Source organism: Nicotiana sylvestris, chromosome 8, assembly GCF_000393655.2.
Source record: "Nicotiana sylvestris chromosome 8, ASM39365v2, whole genome shotgun sequence".
In the NCBI taxonomy this organism is placed as follows: domain Eukaryota; kingdom Viridiplantae; phylum Streptophyta; class Magnoliopsida; order Solanales; family Solanaceae; genus Nicotiana; species Nicotiana sylvestris.
The window spans coordinates 67,754,680-67,771,224 of NC_091064.1; the positions used below are offsets into that span (position 1 = coordinate 67,754,680).

The 16,545-nt window shown below is 39.9% G+C and overlaps 1 protein-coding gene across 1 annotated transcript; it reads right to left on the bottom strand.

Annotated features, from left to right (window-relative positions):
- Window positions 1-3,201: 3,201 nt before the first annotated feature.
- LOC138875166 (uncharacterized) lies at window positions 3,202-5,179 on the bottom strand. The gene is made up of 6 exons (XM_070153990.1): window positions 4,940-5,179; window positions 4,647-4,824; window positions 4,363-4,457; window positions 3,947-4,140; window positions 3,612-3,801; window positions 3,202-3,504 (listed from the first exon to the last, which is right to left on the bottom strand). The coding sequence occupies exons 1-6, from the start codon at window positions 5,177-5,179 to the stop codon at window positions 3,202-3,204; spliced, it is 1,200 nt and encodes a 399-aa protein (XP_070010091.1).
- Window positions 5,180-16,545: the final 11,366 nt, after the last annotated feature.

The window sequence follows — 16,545 nt, forward strand, 5'->3', positions numbered from 1 at the left end:
ATGCCTCCCGGAAGGGCAAATACTCACTTCCCTCAGAATGGGAAGTAGCTCTATCTGCAGCTTTGATGAGTTTTTTGGTTTCCCCAATTGCTTTCTAAGCTGCTAGGGTCAATTTAATCATCCCTCATCCCCTACCCCGGGAGGACTCTACTCTACCCTTTTGTTTGTCACCACATCCTCTGGATTTAACCATCGTCTGCAAGTATGTCAGGTGAACTTGTTAGAGCAATGACTAGAAGAAGCAGTCAGAAAAAATAGTTGACAGTGTAAAGCAAAACTACAGACGGTGGTCCACAAAACATGCACTGCGACCGCGAAGGCTGCATCGTGGACCGCGAAAAATCAACCGCGGATCGTGGAGAGGTGGGACTCAGACTACCCACTCTCTGATTAAATGGCACTGTGGACCGCAAAAAATGGAGCGCGGCCGCGGTAACTGCACCGCGGACCGTGAAAAATGCCACCGTGGACCGCGGTTATCAAGACTTGAAAATCTCTCAAAAGATAGGTGACCGCGGACCGCAAAGGTCAAATTTAGGCTCAGCACCTAGGGTTTCCAATTTTTCATGTATTTTAGCATTAATCAACATATTATCAACCCACTAGGTAGTTAATCACCAGTTCTGACTAATTAAAACCTAATCTAATTAACATTATAGAACCCTAAGTTAAAAATTGAAAGAAAAAGGAAGAAGAAGAAGTAATAACTATCAAATTAAAAGAAAATAAAAACAAAATTAAAGGCTAAGGATAGATTTGAATTACCAGAAGTGAGATGCATTACAGATGAAGTTCAGTTCTTGTGTTGTGCAAATTAGTGCGTGAGTGAACACTAGTTTATAGTGATTGAGAGTGTAAAGGGCGAAAAATGTAAAGGGGAGCCTGAGGTCCTATTTATAGACAAGCCCTAGGAGCCACTAATTCTTACCTACCGCGGTCGCGGTAAATGCACCGCGGACCGTGATTGTGAAATTCTGAACGGCTATTGCTTTGAGACCAACACGGACAGCGAAAAATGTTTCACGACAGCAGTAACCCACTACGGTTAGTGAAAAATCCATCGCGACAGCGGTTAAATATTCAGAGAGCCTCCATTTTTGACCTTTTAGCACTGCGGACCGCAATCAAATTCCGCCCCCACGATACAGCCATCGCAGACCGCAAAAAATGGAGCACGGCCGCGGTCCAAACTTCAGAGAGTGACACATTTTTGCCAGCTTAGTCCTGTACTTCATCAGACATCCCTATACACATCTCACAACCAGTTAGTTCAAAAGCAAATCCTACACTAAGAAAAAAATCAAAGAAAAATACATGGGTTGCCTCCCAAGAAGCGTCTGATTTAATATCGCGACATGACACAATTTACCATCAATCAATTGAGATAGATCATTGCCCCCTCGTGGCTATCATCAAACTTGCCAAGATAGTGCTTGACTCTGTGACCATTAACTCTGAAGATCTCACCATTTTTGTTTTTCAAATCAAGATCACCAAACGGAGTCATAAGCACCACCTCAAAAGGTCCACTCCATTTTGATTTAAGCTTACCCTGAAACAGTCATAACTGGGAATTGAACAAGAAAACCAAATCACCCACTTTGAACTCTTTGCCATGAGCATACTTGTCATGAAGGTAGTTCATCTTGTCCTTATACAAGGACGAACTGGAGTAGGCATGAAACCAGAACTCATCAAGCTCATTAAGGTGCTCCACCCAAAGATTTGCTGCCACATCCCATTCAAGATTTAACTTTCTCAAAGCCCACATGGCCTTGTGCTATAACTCGACCGATAGATGGCAAGCTTTCCTAAATACCAACCGGTACGGAGACATACCAATCAGAGTCTTGTAAGAAGTCCTATAATCCCAAAGAGCATCATCCAATTTCTTTGACCAATCGGTCCTATTTGCATTGACTATCTTTGACAATATACTCTTGATCTCCCGGTTGGAGACTTCAACTTGCCCACTAGCTTGAGGATGGTAAGGGGTAGAAACCTTGTAAAGTGTCAAATGCCTTATTGCAAAAATGAGACCCTCCATCACTAATCATTGCTCTAGGAGTGCTAAACCGAGTAAAGATACTCTTCTTAAGAAAGGCCACAACACTCCGGGCCTCATTATTAGGTAAAGCCACGGCCTCAACCCACTTTGAAATATAATCAACGGCCACAAGAATAAATGTGTTTCCACAAGAGCTTACAACGGACCTATGAAATCAATGCCCCATACATCAAATATGTCAACCTCAAGAATAGTGGTGAGAGGTATCTCATCCTTCTTTGAAATTCCACCTGCTCTTTGACATTCATCACATCTCTTCACTAGTTCACTTGCATCCTTGTACAATGTGGGCCAATAAAACCCAAAACTCACCACCTTTAAAGCTATCCTCGCCCCACCATGATGACCACCATAGGGAGAGGAATGACAAGCATCTAGAATACTCAATTGCTCCTCATCCGGAACGCATCTCCAAATCACACCATCATTACAGATTTTGAACAAGTACGGCTCATCCCAGTAGTAGTCCAAGCTATCCTGTTTAAGCTTCTTCCTTTGGTTAGAAGAGAGCTCATACGGAACAATATCGGTTACAAGGAAATTGGCAAACCAAGGCATACTATTCATACACACAGAAATAAGTTGCTCATCGGGAAATGAATCATTAATCTCGAGGCCATCACGGGGCCTCCCCTCCTCCTCTAAGCGGGACAAGTGGTCCGCCACTTGGTTTTCACACCTTTTTCGGTCCATAGTCTCCAAATTAAACTCTTGAAATAATAAGACCCATCTCATCAACCGAGCATTGGAATCCTTCTTCGTCATTAAGTAGCGGAGTGCGACATGGTCGGTATGAACTATTACCTTGGAACCCATGAGATAAGGCCTAAACTTATCCATTGCAAACACAATAGCCAAAAACCCTTTTTCCGTCACCATGTAATTCACTTGAGCATCATTCATTATTTTATTTGCGTAATACACCGGGTGAAATATCTTATTCACTTTTTGACCCAAAATCGCTCCTACCACAACATCGCTTGCGTCACACATGAGTTCAAAAGGTAAGCTCCAATTGGGTGCGGTAATAATGGGAGTGGTTGTCAATTTGTACTTGAGGTGTTCAAAAGCTTTCATACATTCTTCATTGAACACGAACGTGACATCTTTTTCCAATAACTTGCACAAGAGATTCATATCTTAGAAAAGTCTTTGATGAATCTTCGGTAGAACCCCGCATGCCCAAGGAAACTTCTAACCCCCTTAACTGAAGTAGGGGGAGGAAGCTTTGAGATCACTTCAATTTTAGCCTTGTCCACCTCTATGCCTTTCTTTGAGATCTTATGGCCGAGGAAAATGCCTTTCTTGACCATAAAGTGGCATTTTTCCCAGTTAAGCACAAGATTGGTCTCTTCACACCGGGCCAACACCTTGTCAAGATTCTTCAAACATTCATCAAATGAGTCACCCACAACACTGAAGTCGTCCATGAACTCCTACAAAATGTCCTCTACCATGTCGGTAAATATGGCCATCATACACCGCTAGAATGTGGCCGGTGCATTACACAACCCGAATGGCATCCTAGAAAAGGCAAAGGTACCATACAGACACGTGAAGTGGTTTTCTCCTGATCTTCCGGAGTAATCAAAATCTGGTTGTACCCAGAATACCCATCCAAGAAACGGTAGAAGGCACGCCCAACAAGTCTATCTAGCATCTGGTCAAGAAAAGTAAATGGAAGGTGATCCTTGCGGGTCACTTTATTCAGCTTGTGGTAGTCCATGCACACCCTTCATCCAGTAATATATAGTCCTAGTGGGAATCAACTCATTTTGTGCATTGGTAACCACGGTCATACCATCCTTCTTCGGTACACATTGCACCGGCGAAGTCCAAGAACTATCTGAGATGGGGTACACAACCCCGGCATCCAACCACTTGATCACCTCCTTTTTCGCAACTTCTTGCATAGCCTCGTTTAACCTCCTCTGATGTTCCACAGAGGGCTTGGCATCTTCCTCAAGAATAATCTTGTGCATGCAAAAGGCGGGGCTTATCCCCCGGATATCAGCTAAAGTCCATCCAATTGCCTTTTTCCATTTTTGGAGCACCACTAATGTGGCATCTACCTGTATATTAGTAAGACAAGAGGAAAGAATAACTGGTAAAGTTGAACTAGGGCCTAAGAATTCATACCTGAGGTGTGGAGGCAACGGCTTCAACTCCAACACGGGAGGTTCCTCGATTGAGGGCTTTGTTGGTGGGGTCTTCCTATTCTCAAGATCCAAAGAGAGCTTCTGAGGCTCATAAGAGTAAGAGCCCATTCCATGTAAAGCATTGACACACTCCACCCGGCCTTCATCCTCATTTACATCAGGATTCAACGACACCGCTTCTAGAGGGTCATCCACATTGATAATTGCACTAGTATCATCAACTATCACTACTGTAACAAGATCCACAAAAGAGCACACTTCAGTACTATTGGGCTACTTCATTGACTTGCACACATGAAAGACCACTTTTTCATCACCCACCCGGAAGGTGAGTTCCCCTGCTTCCACATCAACTAAGGCCTTCCCAGTTGCAAGGAAAGGTCTTCCCAATATGATCGGAACCTCATAATCAACCTCACAATCCAAGATCACAAAATCAGCAGGCAAAATGAACTTGTCCACCCGAACAAGAACATCATCTACAATTCCAAGCGGCATCTTCATAGTTCTATCCGCCATTTGCAACCTCATTGAAGTAGCCCTCGGTTGCCTAATACCCAAAGTTTTGAACATGGAGTAAGGCATCAAAATTGATACCTGCACCCAAATCACACAATGCCTTTGCAAAATTAGCGCTCCCAATGGTAAACAGGATGGTGAAAGCGCCGGGATATTCAAGCTTTGGAGCCACCGAGTGCACAATTGCACTTACTTGGTGAGTCATCTTGATGGTCTCACAGTCCATGGATCTCTTCTTAGTCACCAAGTCTTTCATGAACTTGGCGTAACCCGATATTTGCTCAAGATCTTCCACCAAAGGAACATTGATTGATAAGCTCTTCATCATGTCAATAAATTTTCTAAATTGGTTCTCATTCTTTTGCTTTGCAAGCCTCTGAGGGTAAGGTGGAGGAGGCCTTGGCAAGGGAGCCTTAGACTTGGGTACTACCATTTTCGGTATGTCTATAACATGTTCCCTATACAGGTTCACATCATCTTGGGTATCCACCTCATCATCATGAACATCAATCCTCACTTATGCATTCACATTCTCTTCTCTCACGTGCTCATCAACTAGAGGAACATCATCATCTTGCACTTGAATCTCATCACTCACAATTTCCTTTTGCTTGGAGGTATTTACATCACCACCTCGACCACTTCTAGTAATCACTGCCATTGCATAACTGGTGTTGTTCCCACCCTTCGAGTTTACTACTGTATCAGTAGCTAGAGCTCCCTTAGGGCGAGTATTCAAAGACTGTAAAATCTGGCCAAGTTGAATCTCCAAATTCCAGATTGAAGTATTGTGGGATGCCAACTGGGCATCGGAGTCGGCGTTCTTCTTCATCATTTGTTCAAACATCATCTCGATCCTTCCCATCTCATTATTTTACGAGCTAGGACCTTGGGACGGAAATGGAGGTGGGTTGTTTGGTTGTTGATACATCGGAGGTCTTTGAAAGCCTTGCCCCCGATTCCCTTGATTGCGATTGTTCCAACCCCTTTGGTTGTTGTTTCCTCCCCAATTATTGTTGTTGCCACTCCAGTTTCCCTGATTGTTCTGGTTGCCCCAATTTTGATTGTTGTTCCCCCAGTTGTTATTACCTTGTTGGTTTTGATTCCCCCAATTTCGTTGGGATCTCCATTGTTGTTGTTGATTAGGAGCATTGCCCCTTTGTTTTTGGTAATTGTTTACATATTGCACTTCTTCATTTTGCTCATCATAGCCCTCATCTTGATTGAAACCACCATTACCTTGGTCATATTGATCCGGACTACCTTGACCTTATTGATCTCTTTGTTACCTCTTGTTGACCAACATGTTGACACCTTCCACAACATTTACTTGTCTAGAAGATTGAACTTGTTGCAATTGAGCTTTCGTTAACTGGTTCATTGTGGTAGTTAACTCTGCTATTGCCTGGACATGATCATGGAGCTCTTTGTGCAAGTGGATGACAGTGGGGTCACCCTGTGGCACATTGGCTTGACTTTGCCAAGCTGAGGAAGTATCTGCCATCTCATCCAATATCTCACACGCTTGATCATAAGGTGTGTTCATAAAATTTCCCCTACTAGCTGGTTCACTGCACACTGATTGGTAGTGTTAATGCCACGGTAAAATGTCTGTTGAATCACTGCTTCGGTCATGTCATTGTTCGGACATTCTTTCACCATTGTCTGATATCTCTCCCAAATCTCATGAAGTGGTTCATTAGGTTCCTGTTTGAAGGCCAAAATCTCATCTCTCAAAGTTGTCATATGCCCCGGCGAGAAAAACTTTGCTATAAACTTGTCCGCCAACTCATCCCAAGTAGTGATGGAATGGTTGGGAAGCCTTTCAAGCCAGTCCAAAGCTTTCCTTCAAAGTGAAAAAGGGAACAATCTCAACCGAAGTGCATCCTCTGACACATTTGTTTGCTTGCTTCCCCAACAAGTATCCACAAAGCCTTTAAGATGTTTGCAAGCATTCTGATAAGGAGCACCTGTGAAATACCCTCGCTGCTCCAACAAAGTCAACATCACATTTTTAATTTAAAAATTGCCCGCCCGGATCCAAGGTGGGAAAATTGCACTAGCATATCATTGGTTTGGAAGCACCTGAGGAGCCACTCTTGGAGGTGGCGGGGAGGGTCTAGAACATTATCATTGGCCTGGCGGCCTCTCCTTTGGGCTTGAGGCACTAAGGGTACCTCTTCATCAGTATTGTCATCTACCTCCTCCCCCAAAATAGCATTTCCAAGAGGGTCATTGTTATTGTTCCCCATTTTGTACCTAGATTGGCAACACACACAAGTTAGTACCACAGAAGGAAAGAAAAACAAGACACAAAACTATTTAGATAGATAGCCAAAATTGTTAGCTCCCCGGTAACGGTGCCAAAAAATGATCGGATCCAACCCTACACCACTACAGAGTGGCAAGAGCGGTCGATGCAGCTTTTACCCGAGAAGGTCGGGATCGAATCCATAGGGAGCTAATACAATGTTTGGAGTTGGATTTCTATCTAATCTAGCAGTGTGTAGTGCTCTTGATTACACTTCCAATCATGTTTGTTTGTTTGTTTGTTACTTCTAATTTTATACGAATGATGTGCGGAAGTAAGCTAAGTAGATATGGTTGTAAAATTTTCTAAATGGGTAAAGAGGCACTAGAGAAGTGACCTACTCCTAGGTGAGTATCTAACGGGAGAACTTAGGGCAATATTGTTATAGTTGGGTTCATGATATAGCCAATGCACGAAGCTACTCACTCTACATCTCTCGGTAGTAAGAGTGACCTTGCCCTAATTGGCTTTCTCAAGCCCAATTGGGTGTTCAATTTGTGCAAGCAATGTTGGCTCAAGTCGGGTATTACTATCACTAGGTTTAACCCTTTAATTGGGGCTATCAATCTCTTGAATACACCCCAATTCCTTGTTGGCCTGAAATTACTAGACTTAGTCTCTCTTTCTCAAGAAGAGCCTAAGTTAAAAAGGCACAAATTAGTATTTGCAACCACTAATTCAACATAGAAAGCATAAATCAGGCCAAATAACAATAACTCATAAACATCTAAGCCCTAAAATAAAAGACTCATTAAATATCCACACTAGGGTTGAGCTACAACCCTAGCTATTGGGTTTAGCTACTCATAATTGAAGAAGAAATCATAGATTGAAATGAAGAATAATCCATAAATTGTAATTACAAGATAAGATACTAAGATTAATTGCTAAACTAGCTACAAAATTACTCAAAATGGGAAAAAGTCGTTGTTCACGTGCTCCCTACTGATGAGGTGCCCTAAAAATCTGAAAAGAAAGTATTTATACACAGCTAAATTTTTCGGATAAAAATGCCCCTGACGGAGGTACCGTTGATAGCGGAAAATGGATCACTGCAGCGGTGAGGCTACTGCGGCCGCGGTAAATCAACCGTGGACCGTGGTCTTCAGCTTTTGCTCAAACTCCAGGCTCTCTGAACTCCTCCATCGCAGACCGCAGTATACTGACCGTTGTCACGGTGGAGGTACCGCGGTCACACAAAATCACTGCGGACCACGGTAGCTTGAATTCTAAAAATGCCAACTCTCTGAATCTTTGCCACCACGAACCGCGGTCGCGGTGAGTCTTTTGCGGCTGCGGTGGATTTTATGCTATAGCGCTGCTTTGATTTGGTTTTGAACTTGTGCTGGTTTCACTCTTTTTTTTGTGCTGGTTATGACATCCTTGTCCCTTTTTGACCAAACACTGCAAGCAAGCACAACAATTTAGATTTTGGGGAATACTTGTACACATTTTAGTCCAAAACTCAAGCAAAAAAGAAGCATAAACTAGACTAGAATCCCTAGTTATTAGTGACCTTTTTTGATATCTTGAATTGCTTATTGCTTTTTGAGCAATTTGTTTGTCAGAGAGAGTCGCAACTGGGTATGCGCCTTTTGCAAGATGTGCACACTTCATAGTCTCTGTTCAGTATTACATAGGTTATCTTTGCTTGCTTTAGCCAAGTAGGCAGACAAGGGTCTTTGGGGGGGGGAAGTTTTTGCATGAATCCTTAAGGCATGTTGACTGTAACACCTGAGTGTATTGGCCAAATTTACTTTGTGCAACTGAAAAGCTGGTAGCAGATTTTGAAATCTTTTTTTTACTTATTTTAACAAGGACGGACTCAGAGTGAGGACACAATGATGCAAAGAAACAATATTAAGAAGAAATACCCCTGCCGGGAAGGATAAAAGGAATTGTTTTTGGGTCAATAACTAGCTTTAATGATCATGACATGCATTTTGGAATCAACGACCTGATCTATCAAACTGATCTAATCTTTCCTTTCACCATCCTATGGCCTTTGAAGTTGGGCTTGTTCGTGCCAATCCTTTGCATCAGCTTCACGACTCACTTTCGACTAGTGGTACCCCGATGAATTTTCACCAACAAGTCTCTCTCATTTATTATCTTTACTTATTATCGCCTTACAGTGCCCGTAAGGGTTTTCACTAGTAAGACTCTCTCATTTTTTCTTTTTTCCTTTTTTTTGTGAGCAACTTGAAAGTGTTCTATGTCGTGTGGCAACTGTTGCTCATTGCATGCGTCTCTTGGCATTCTTGAAGGCTGATCAGGAGGTCTCTATTTGAAAGGTTTTTGGATAGAGTTGGAAAGAAAGAATGACATGAAGACTCAAAGCAGACTCAATATGATAGATTGTACACTTACAACTCTTGGAATCGATACTTTCAAAAACTAAAACAAACTCATGCCCTAGTTTTAGATACTGGATTTTTTTTTGGTTGGACCGAATCCAGGGTGAGGCTGCCTACGTATCCTTTTTTAAAGGAATCAGGTCAAACATAGTTCAAACATCTGACCTAACCATTTTTATCATTCTTTGTGTTTCTTTATCTTTTTTTCTTTCTTTTTTTCAAAACAAGTTGCCCCTTCTTTTATTTTCTGGCAGAATGGACCTTTGATTATTTTTTTCTTCTTATTTTCTTTTTTCACTTGAACTTTCTAAGAATTGCCCCAGTTTGTACTATGGAAGCATCATTTTTTGGACTTTTAACTCTAAACTTGATTCCAAAAGATGGTGGTTAAAGAAAATAACATAGACTCAAAAGGGTAACGAAGGGTATAAAGTGTTTAGGTAGCAGAAAAAGGGCCTCCCAGCCTCGAGAATGCTAAACATAGTATCCTTTCGTGATCACAACATTGATGAACATGTCTGTCTTCTTGGTGTGTCGTGGTCAAAAAACACTTTCTATCTCTTAATGTCAAACTTTCCATCGAACTTCAAATGATTCAACATTCTCAAATCTGATCTTCACAATAATTTTGAAGGTAAAGATCCTTAACTTCCACGGGTATGACTATTCTAGTTCCACTTGAATTTTACTCGGGCTTAATTCCAAGGTATTTCAACTCTTTTTCGTCCTCAAAAGTGTTTGGTTCTCAGTTATCTAGTTCGAGCTAAATTGGTTTTCTAAGATCTTGCCAAAAATTTTGCATGCATGTCATGTCACTAAAACTAGCGAGAAAAGTACTAAGCGCAGAATGACACAAAAAAGACAAACTGTATTTCATTGACTAAAGGATGGGAGGGTTTGACAACAAGACAAACAACCTAAAATCCGAGTTACAACCCTAAAATAAACCAGATAAGGAAAATAGCAACAAAACAAACAGACAGGACTTACACAAACAAAATAGATAGATAGAAGGGTTTGACTCAATAAAACAAATAAAATCTGGGTCACAACCCTAAAATAACCCAAAGAATAGAAAAACATCAAAACAAGCTACCAAGATTCCTTCCTAGTGAGGAGGGAATGACTTTTCAATTGCTAAGCTTGACATTTAGCCATAAATTTGCTCATCAGAATCACCAAGGCCTTCTTCAATCATAATCAATTTTTCCTGGATCATCCTTTCTATTTCTCTTTTTAAATCCTGGCAGCTTTCAACATTGTGCCCCTAGCATTGGAATGATATTCACACCTTCTAGAAAGGTCAAAGATTCATGTGGGTCCACATAATTTGGAGGAATTGGTGCAATCATGTCATAATACTTTAATTTCTCAAACAAGCTTGCATATGATTTCTATTGGTATAAAATTATCTTTCAACCTTTGTTCCCCTCTATACCCCAAGCTTGGATGTGGGTTATAGGGCATTTGAAAATTTTGTGGAGGCTGGTGGAGATTTTATGATGCTCGTGCTCGCCTTCTGGGGTGTTTTGATGGCTGGACAACATACTGAGGTGCAACAACAAAGTATTATGGGTTCTGAGGTGGATAATAGTGCTCAGGAGCATCATCGGAAACCAGATGAGGCTGGTCATACCTTCGAGATGCTCTCCTAGGACCTCTTCTCGACCCTGATGTCATCATGGTTTCTTCATCCTTCTCATTCATGTCACTAAAATTAACGGATTCAATCTAGACAACCTGAGTTATGGCTTTTAGAACTGCTTAACTCATAATTCTGCCCGTCTTAAGGCCGTTCTCAACCATTCCCCCCCATTTTGATTGCTTCCTAGAAGGATTTGCCCACTGCGAACATCATGTTTTGAAAATTATCTGGCTCTTGAGCCTGAAGGAAGACAGTTATTAGCTCGTGGTCATCTATAGGTGGCTTAACTCTAGCTGTTTGCTATCTCCATTTAATGGCGTATTCCCTAAAACTTTCAGTTGGTTTCCTCTTCATATTTGAAAGGGAATTACGTTCCGGGGCAATGTCCATGTTGTATTGGAACTATTTGACAAAGGCCCGGGCCATGTCATCCCACGTGCCATGTCATCCCCGACATGCCAGCGAGAGGTGTCTTGATCAGTAAATCATCCAGAGGCTATCCCCGTAAGGCTTTCCCCAAAATAAGTCATTAGTAATTCTTCATTTCCTCCCGCACCACTTAGTTGATTGCAATACCTTTTCAGGTGGGCTATGGGGTCTCCATGTCCATCATACTTTCCAAATTTGGGAGTCTTGAAACCAAGTGGCAAACGAACATCGGGGAACATATATAGATCCTTGAAGGCAATACTCTTCTGATCTGCCAACCCTTGCATATTTTTCAACTATTGTTCTAAGTTTTTCATTCTTTGGGTCCTTTCTTCTTGTGCCATCTTTCGGGCAGGCTTCTCAATCTTTGCAGGAAGATCAAATAGGTACGAGTGGTGCTCAAGAGAGTGGTATTGTTCTTGTTGGATAGCAAATTGTAACTCATGGGTTTTCCTCTGCACCACCATCGACTGTGGGATGGTGAAGATGGGCACAACAGTAGTGGTTGTCTGATTGGTTGTTAATGGCACACTTTGGGAGCGCGCAACAGAAGTTCGAGTTATAGTCGTATAGTTGGGACAAAGATTGAACCCAAGTGGATAAGATTGATCAGACAATGATACCGGAATAGTAGTAGTCGAGATGAATGTGAACTCTGGGAAACCATGAATAGGAAAAGGTTGTCCTTGGTCATTGGCCTATGCTTGACACATTTCGGTCATTTGTTGTTTCACTATTCTATTTTCCTCAACCACAGTAGACTCTTTTTGAACCCGCTGATCCTGAGTCTCTTAAGCACCTGTAACAGCTTCGATGTCAGTTGTCAATGGTATTTTTTTCTTGGATCTTGTGTTGCCAGTTTACCACAAACCGACCAGCTCAAACTTTCTTTACAATTCAAAACAAGAGACACGTTAGAATGGACTCAGTTAGTCCTTATTATTATCATCATCATTTTTTTTCTTTTTTCTTTTTTCTTTTTTTGAAAATGGTCGATCGAACCTGATGTGGGCTGCGTACGTATCATGTAGGAACATGAATTAAATCTTGCGTAGTTCGGGAAGATCAGGAATAAAGGAAATAAACTAACTCTCTTTTTTTGGATTTTGATTTCTTTTTTCTAATTTCAGAAAGAAAAACTTATAAAGAAGAAAGAAAATATTTTTGCATTTCGATTTATTTGTTTCTTAGACTTTTTGAAAAGAAATACTTCTAAAGAAGAAAGAAAATATATATATATGTTTTTATTTAATTTTGATTTTTTGGGGGAATATCGAAAGAAAAACTTCTAAAGAAGAAAGGAAATATTTTTGATTTTTTTTGACTTTTATTTTGAATTTATGAAAGAGCGAGTTCTAAAGAAAAAAGAAAATATTTTTGAATCTTGAATTTTCTTTTTAATTTGTGGAAGAAAAACTTATGAAGAAGAATGAAAATATTTTTGAATTTTTAGAAGAAATTAAAAGAAAATATTTTTAGATTTTTGTCTTTAAAAAAAATTAAGGTCTCGAAGAAAGACTTTTCTAAAGAAGGAAGTAAAAGAATTTTTTTTTTTTTGATTTTTTGAAAATTGTGGGCCGGAACCGATGAGATTTGCCTACGTATCTCACATCCCGTGAGAACCAGACCCGCATAGTTCGGCCAATTTTGACACAACGGGAAAATATGACTTATTTTGAAATGACTTTTTCTTTTATTTATTTTTTTCAAAATTTTGGCAGAGTTTCAGGATATTTCGAGTACCGGGATTTTCAAAACCGGATGGATTTTCTCTTTCTACTTCACTCTTGGTTTTTCTTGATTTTCTTTCCCTATTCTAGAAGTCGGTCAACGTGCAAGATGAAACAAATAAATGCACAAGTAGCACGTTAGAATGCATCTGGATGGTCTTTTAATTTAGGTACACCTGTCCTAGACAGACCCAACCTCTTTGTTGAGTCCCCAAAGTCAAATGTACGTGATGCAAACAAGCGTACCTACTAGAGATCCGGCATGAGGCTATGTTATTCTAGGTTTAAATCCTAGGGTGTGTTTTTCTAGACCTAGCATATCCGAGCAGACAATTCGAGCCGAGGAGGGGCAATGTACCAGGAACCAAAAGGTCATCCGGCGTTGTAACTAATCTGATACTCGTCCTAAATTAGGGTATGACACTAACAGAAAAGAAGTCACGCCAGCGTGTGCTTCCCAGAATATTTAGAACACTCAAAGAGAAGAAGGGTTTCGTAACAATTTTATATACAGTTCAAACAATATCAAAGCGGTAAAAAGCGGCATTTAGCACATTAGACTCAAACACGTAAAAAATAATAATAATAAACAAAAATCAAGTATAACAGTTATTCTAAAATCAAATTCTGAACCCTAAACCAGAGATTCTGGGTTCGATCCTCAGCAGAGTCGTCAGAACTGTCACACCTCCTTTTTTCCGAGGGGATAAGGAGTTTTTTCAATTAAAGTGACATTAATCAAAATGGGATTATTTATTCATTTAGAGTAGCCACTTGGGATAATTATTATAGCGTCCCAAGTCATCGATTTATTTTTAAAATCCCAAATCGAGGAAATTGACTCTTATTTATGATCCGCGAACACAGAAGATCGGGTAAGGAATTATGTTAACCCGAAAAAAGGTGTGAGACACTCCCCAGTTTCGTAATTTTAGCATGGTCGCTCAACTATAAATAATTAACCTAATTATCTGATTTAATACATATTTGAAATCTATGTGCATTTTTACTTTTTGACCGCTTTTAGTATTTATAGAATTTGTTTGAACAAGTCGCGATGTCGCGTACTCGTTTGTATTTTTGTACACATTGCGAATCGCGCCACGTGAAAAGCACCCGCGATTCACAACATGTTAATTTTTATTATTATTTGAAGTCGGGGGTCAAATCACGCGAAACGTGCACTCGAATTTGGGAATTAAGTATCATGACTATGTTATAGGAACCGTACCCATAGCCACGATAATTCATATTATTAGTCGTGCCTAAAGCAAGCTACGATATTTATAAATCCTTTTGCTAAACTAATTTGAGATTATTATGAGGCAAGGAGCTATGAGACGTCCAAATTCTTTAGGAATACGACCAAAGTGATGGTTTTCAGAAAGCACACTGGACGAAAAGCATTCAGAGAAGAAGAAAATTTATTAAAATTCTAAAACAAGTTATATAGATGCAGAACAGTGGATGGTGAAGCTATGATTACCAAAAATCTACCCAGTTACTCTTTGTAAAAAAAATAGAAAAGGGAAAAAATCTACCCAATTACTTTCGCACGTTTTCTTTGGCAAAAATAATAAGGTAAAGTTTTAATTTGGCAGACGTCCACTCCAATGTATATGACACTCTTTATATTATGAGACAGCTCCTAAGTAACAAATGGAAACAAAATAGAAAACTGTACTAATATGTAAATTCGATGCAATTTCAAATTGTAAAGGGATAAGATAGTGTTAACCTAGATCGGGAAGTATTAATTCTATGAACATAGCACACTAGATATTGTTCTTAGACTAAAACCAGATCCATGTAAGTATAGTTGAAGCTTACAGTGATTTTGAGTGAGATTTCCAAGTTCTGGTGCGAATATTCCTTTCAATGAATATCCATGAAGGTCCAACATTTGCACTTTACCATCCTTACATTGGACACCAGACTACATGGTTTCTTACGTATATGGCTACATATCGGACCGCCGCCGGAGCTGCAAACAAACACCTCATCGGCAAACTCAATTTCAACCTTCTTGGACTGGTATTTGGAGTTATTTTTCGGCTGAGTTTAAGGCTTTTGGAGCTTGGTTTTCGTGGCTACTTTGTTGCATTATGTGGTGGAATTCATCTGAGTTTTAGGCTGATATTGAGCACATTCAAAGCAAAAGAAGTTGTAGTTTGATGGAAAAAGGGGACAAAAGATTAGGCTTATGAGTAGGAGCGCTACGAAGCTTAAGGGACTATTTTAATGTCTGATTTTTCAGCTTTTTTTATGGAGCTGGAAATGCAGAAACAAAGTGCTTTTCTCGTTCTCTCCTCTTCAAGCTGTTGCGCAACTTTTCCTTCTTTTACTCTAGGGTTCTTTTTTTTGTGTATGAATGAATTGGCTTTTATGTGGTAGGGTAAAGGAGTATAGGCCAAGGGGAATGGGTTGTCCGCTTTGGGCCTTTGTTGGCAGGTATGTACTCAAAATTAGCCTAATTAGCCAAAAATCTATCAACCCAATATCAACTCTTGCTTATTACACAAAACAAAGATAAAGATACTATCAAAATATTAATTAGTCCTACTTAAGTAGAATAAACTATTAAAATAAAATTAACCGTTAAAACAAAATTATTTTTGGCATTTTCAAATAATAATAAAAATAATATCTTTCTAAAAATACCTAATACCTGAATTAAACAGAAAAAATGAATCTATTTTTTTTGTGTTTTCAATTTCATATCTTAAAACTAAAATTGTATATCTATAAACTCAAATAAATATTAAAAATACTACGAATACTAACGATAATTCTAATGTGGGGGTCAAAAATTACGTGCTTATACTGACCAAGAAAAATGTTGATCTCAAGAAACAGGTCGAGGACCTGAAGGAGAGGCTGCTTAACAAGCAAGTGTCGGTAAATGCTCGAATGGATATCCTCCTTAGTACCCTTGTCTCTTCATCTCTGCCTCCCTCTTCTAGTGCTCCTTAAAATAGTTCCCTTCCCACTGTCCAGTTAAAAGTTGTATGTCCTATATCTTGGTCCCTTTGTTTTGTTATTTTTGGTGGCCGGTACTTTTTAGGTTGTTTCTTTTTGTGAATGGTTGTGTTACAATGCTACTACTAATTCTGTTCGCTTTTTTGTCAAATTAATAAGCATCTCGTCCTTTTGCTATGCATGTTTTACTCTTATGCTATGTTTTTAGTCATGCTTTGTGCACACATGTGGCATGAGTTAATCATGTTGGATTTCTTTTTGCTTATTACTTGTGCATAATCTTTTTATGATGCCAAAAATGGGAAAATTGACAGGGGGAACAGGTTCTCAGGGGGAATACAAGAAATA

Bases quoted from the DNA above. Each gene is read 5' to 3' on its own strand.
- LOC138875166 (XM_070153990.1), bottom strand. From the start codon at position 5,179: ATGGTAGTACCCAAGTCTAAGGCTCCCTTGCCAAGGCCTCCTCCACCT. The intron at 4,825-4,939 runs GTAAGTGCAATT...ATTTGGGTGCAG, and splicing joins CCATCAAGATGACTCACCAA to GTATCAATTTTGATGCCTTA. The intron at 3,505-3,611 runs GTACCTTTGCCT...GACATTTTGTAG, and splicing joins CCACTTCACGTGTCTGTATG to GAGTTCATGGACGACTTCAG.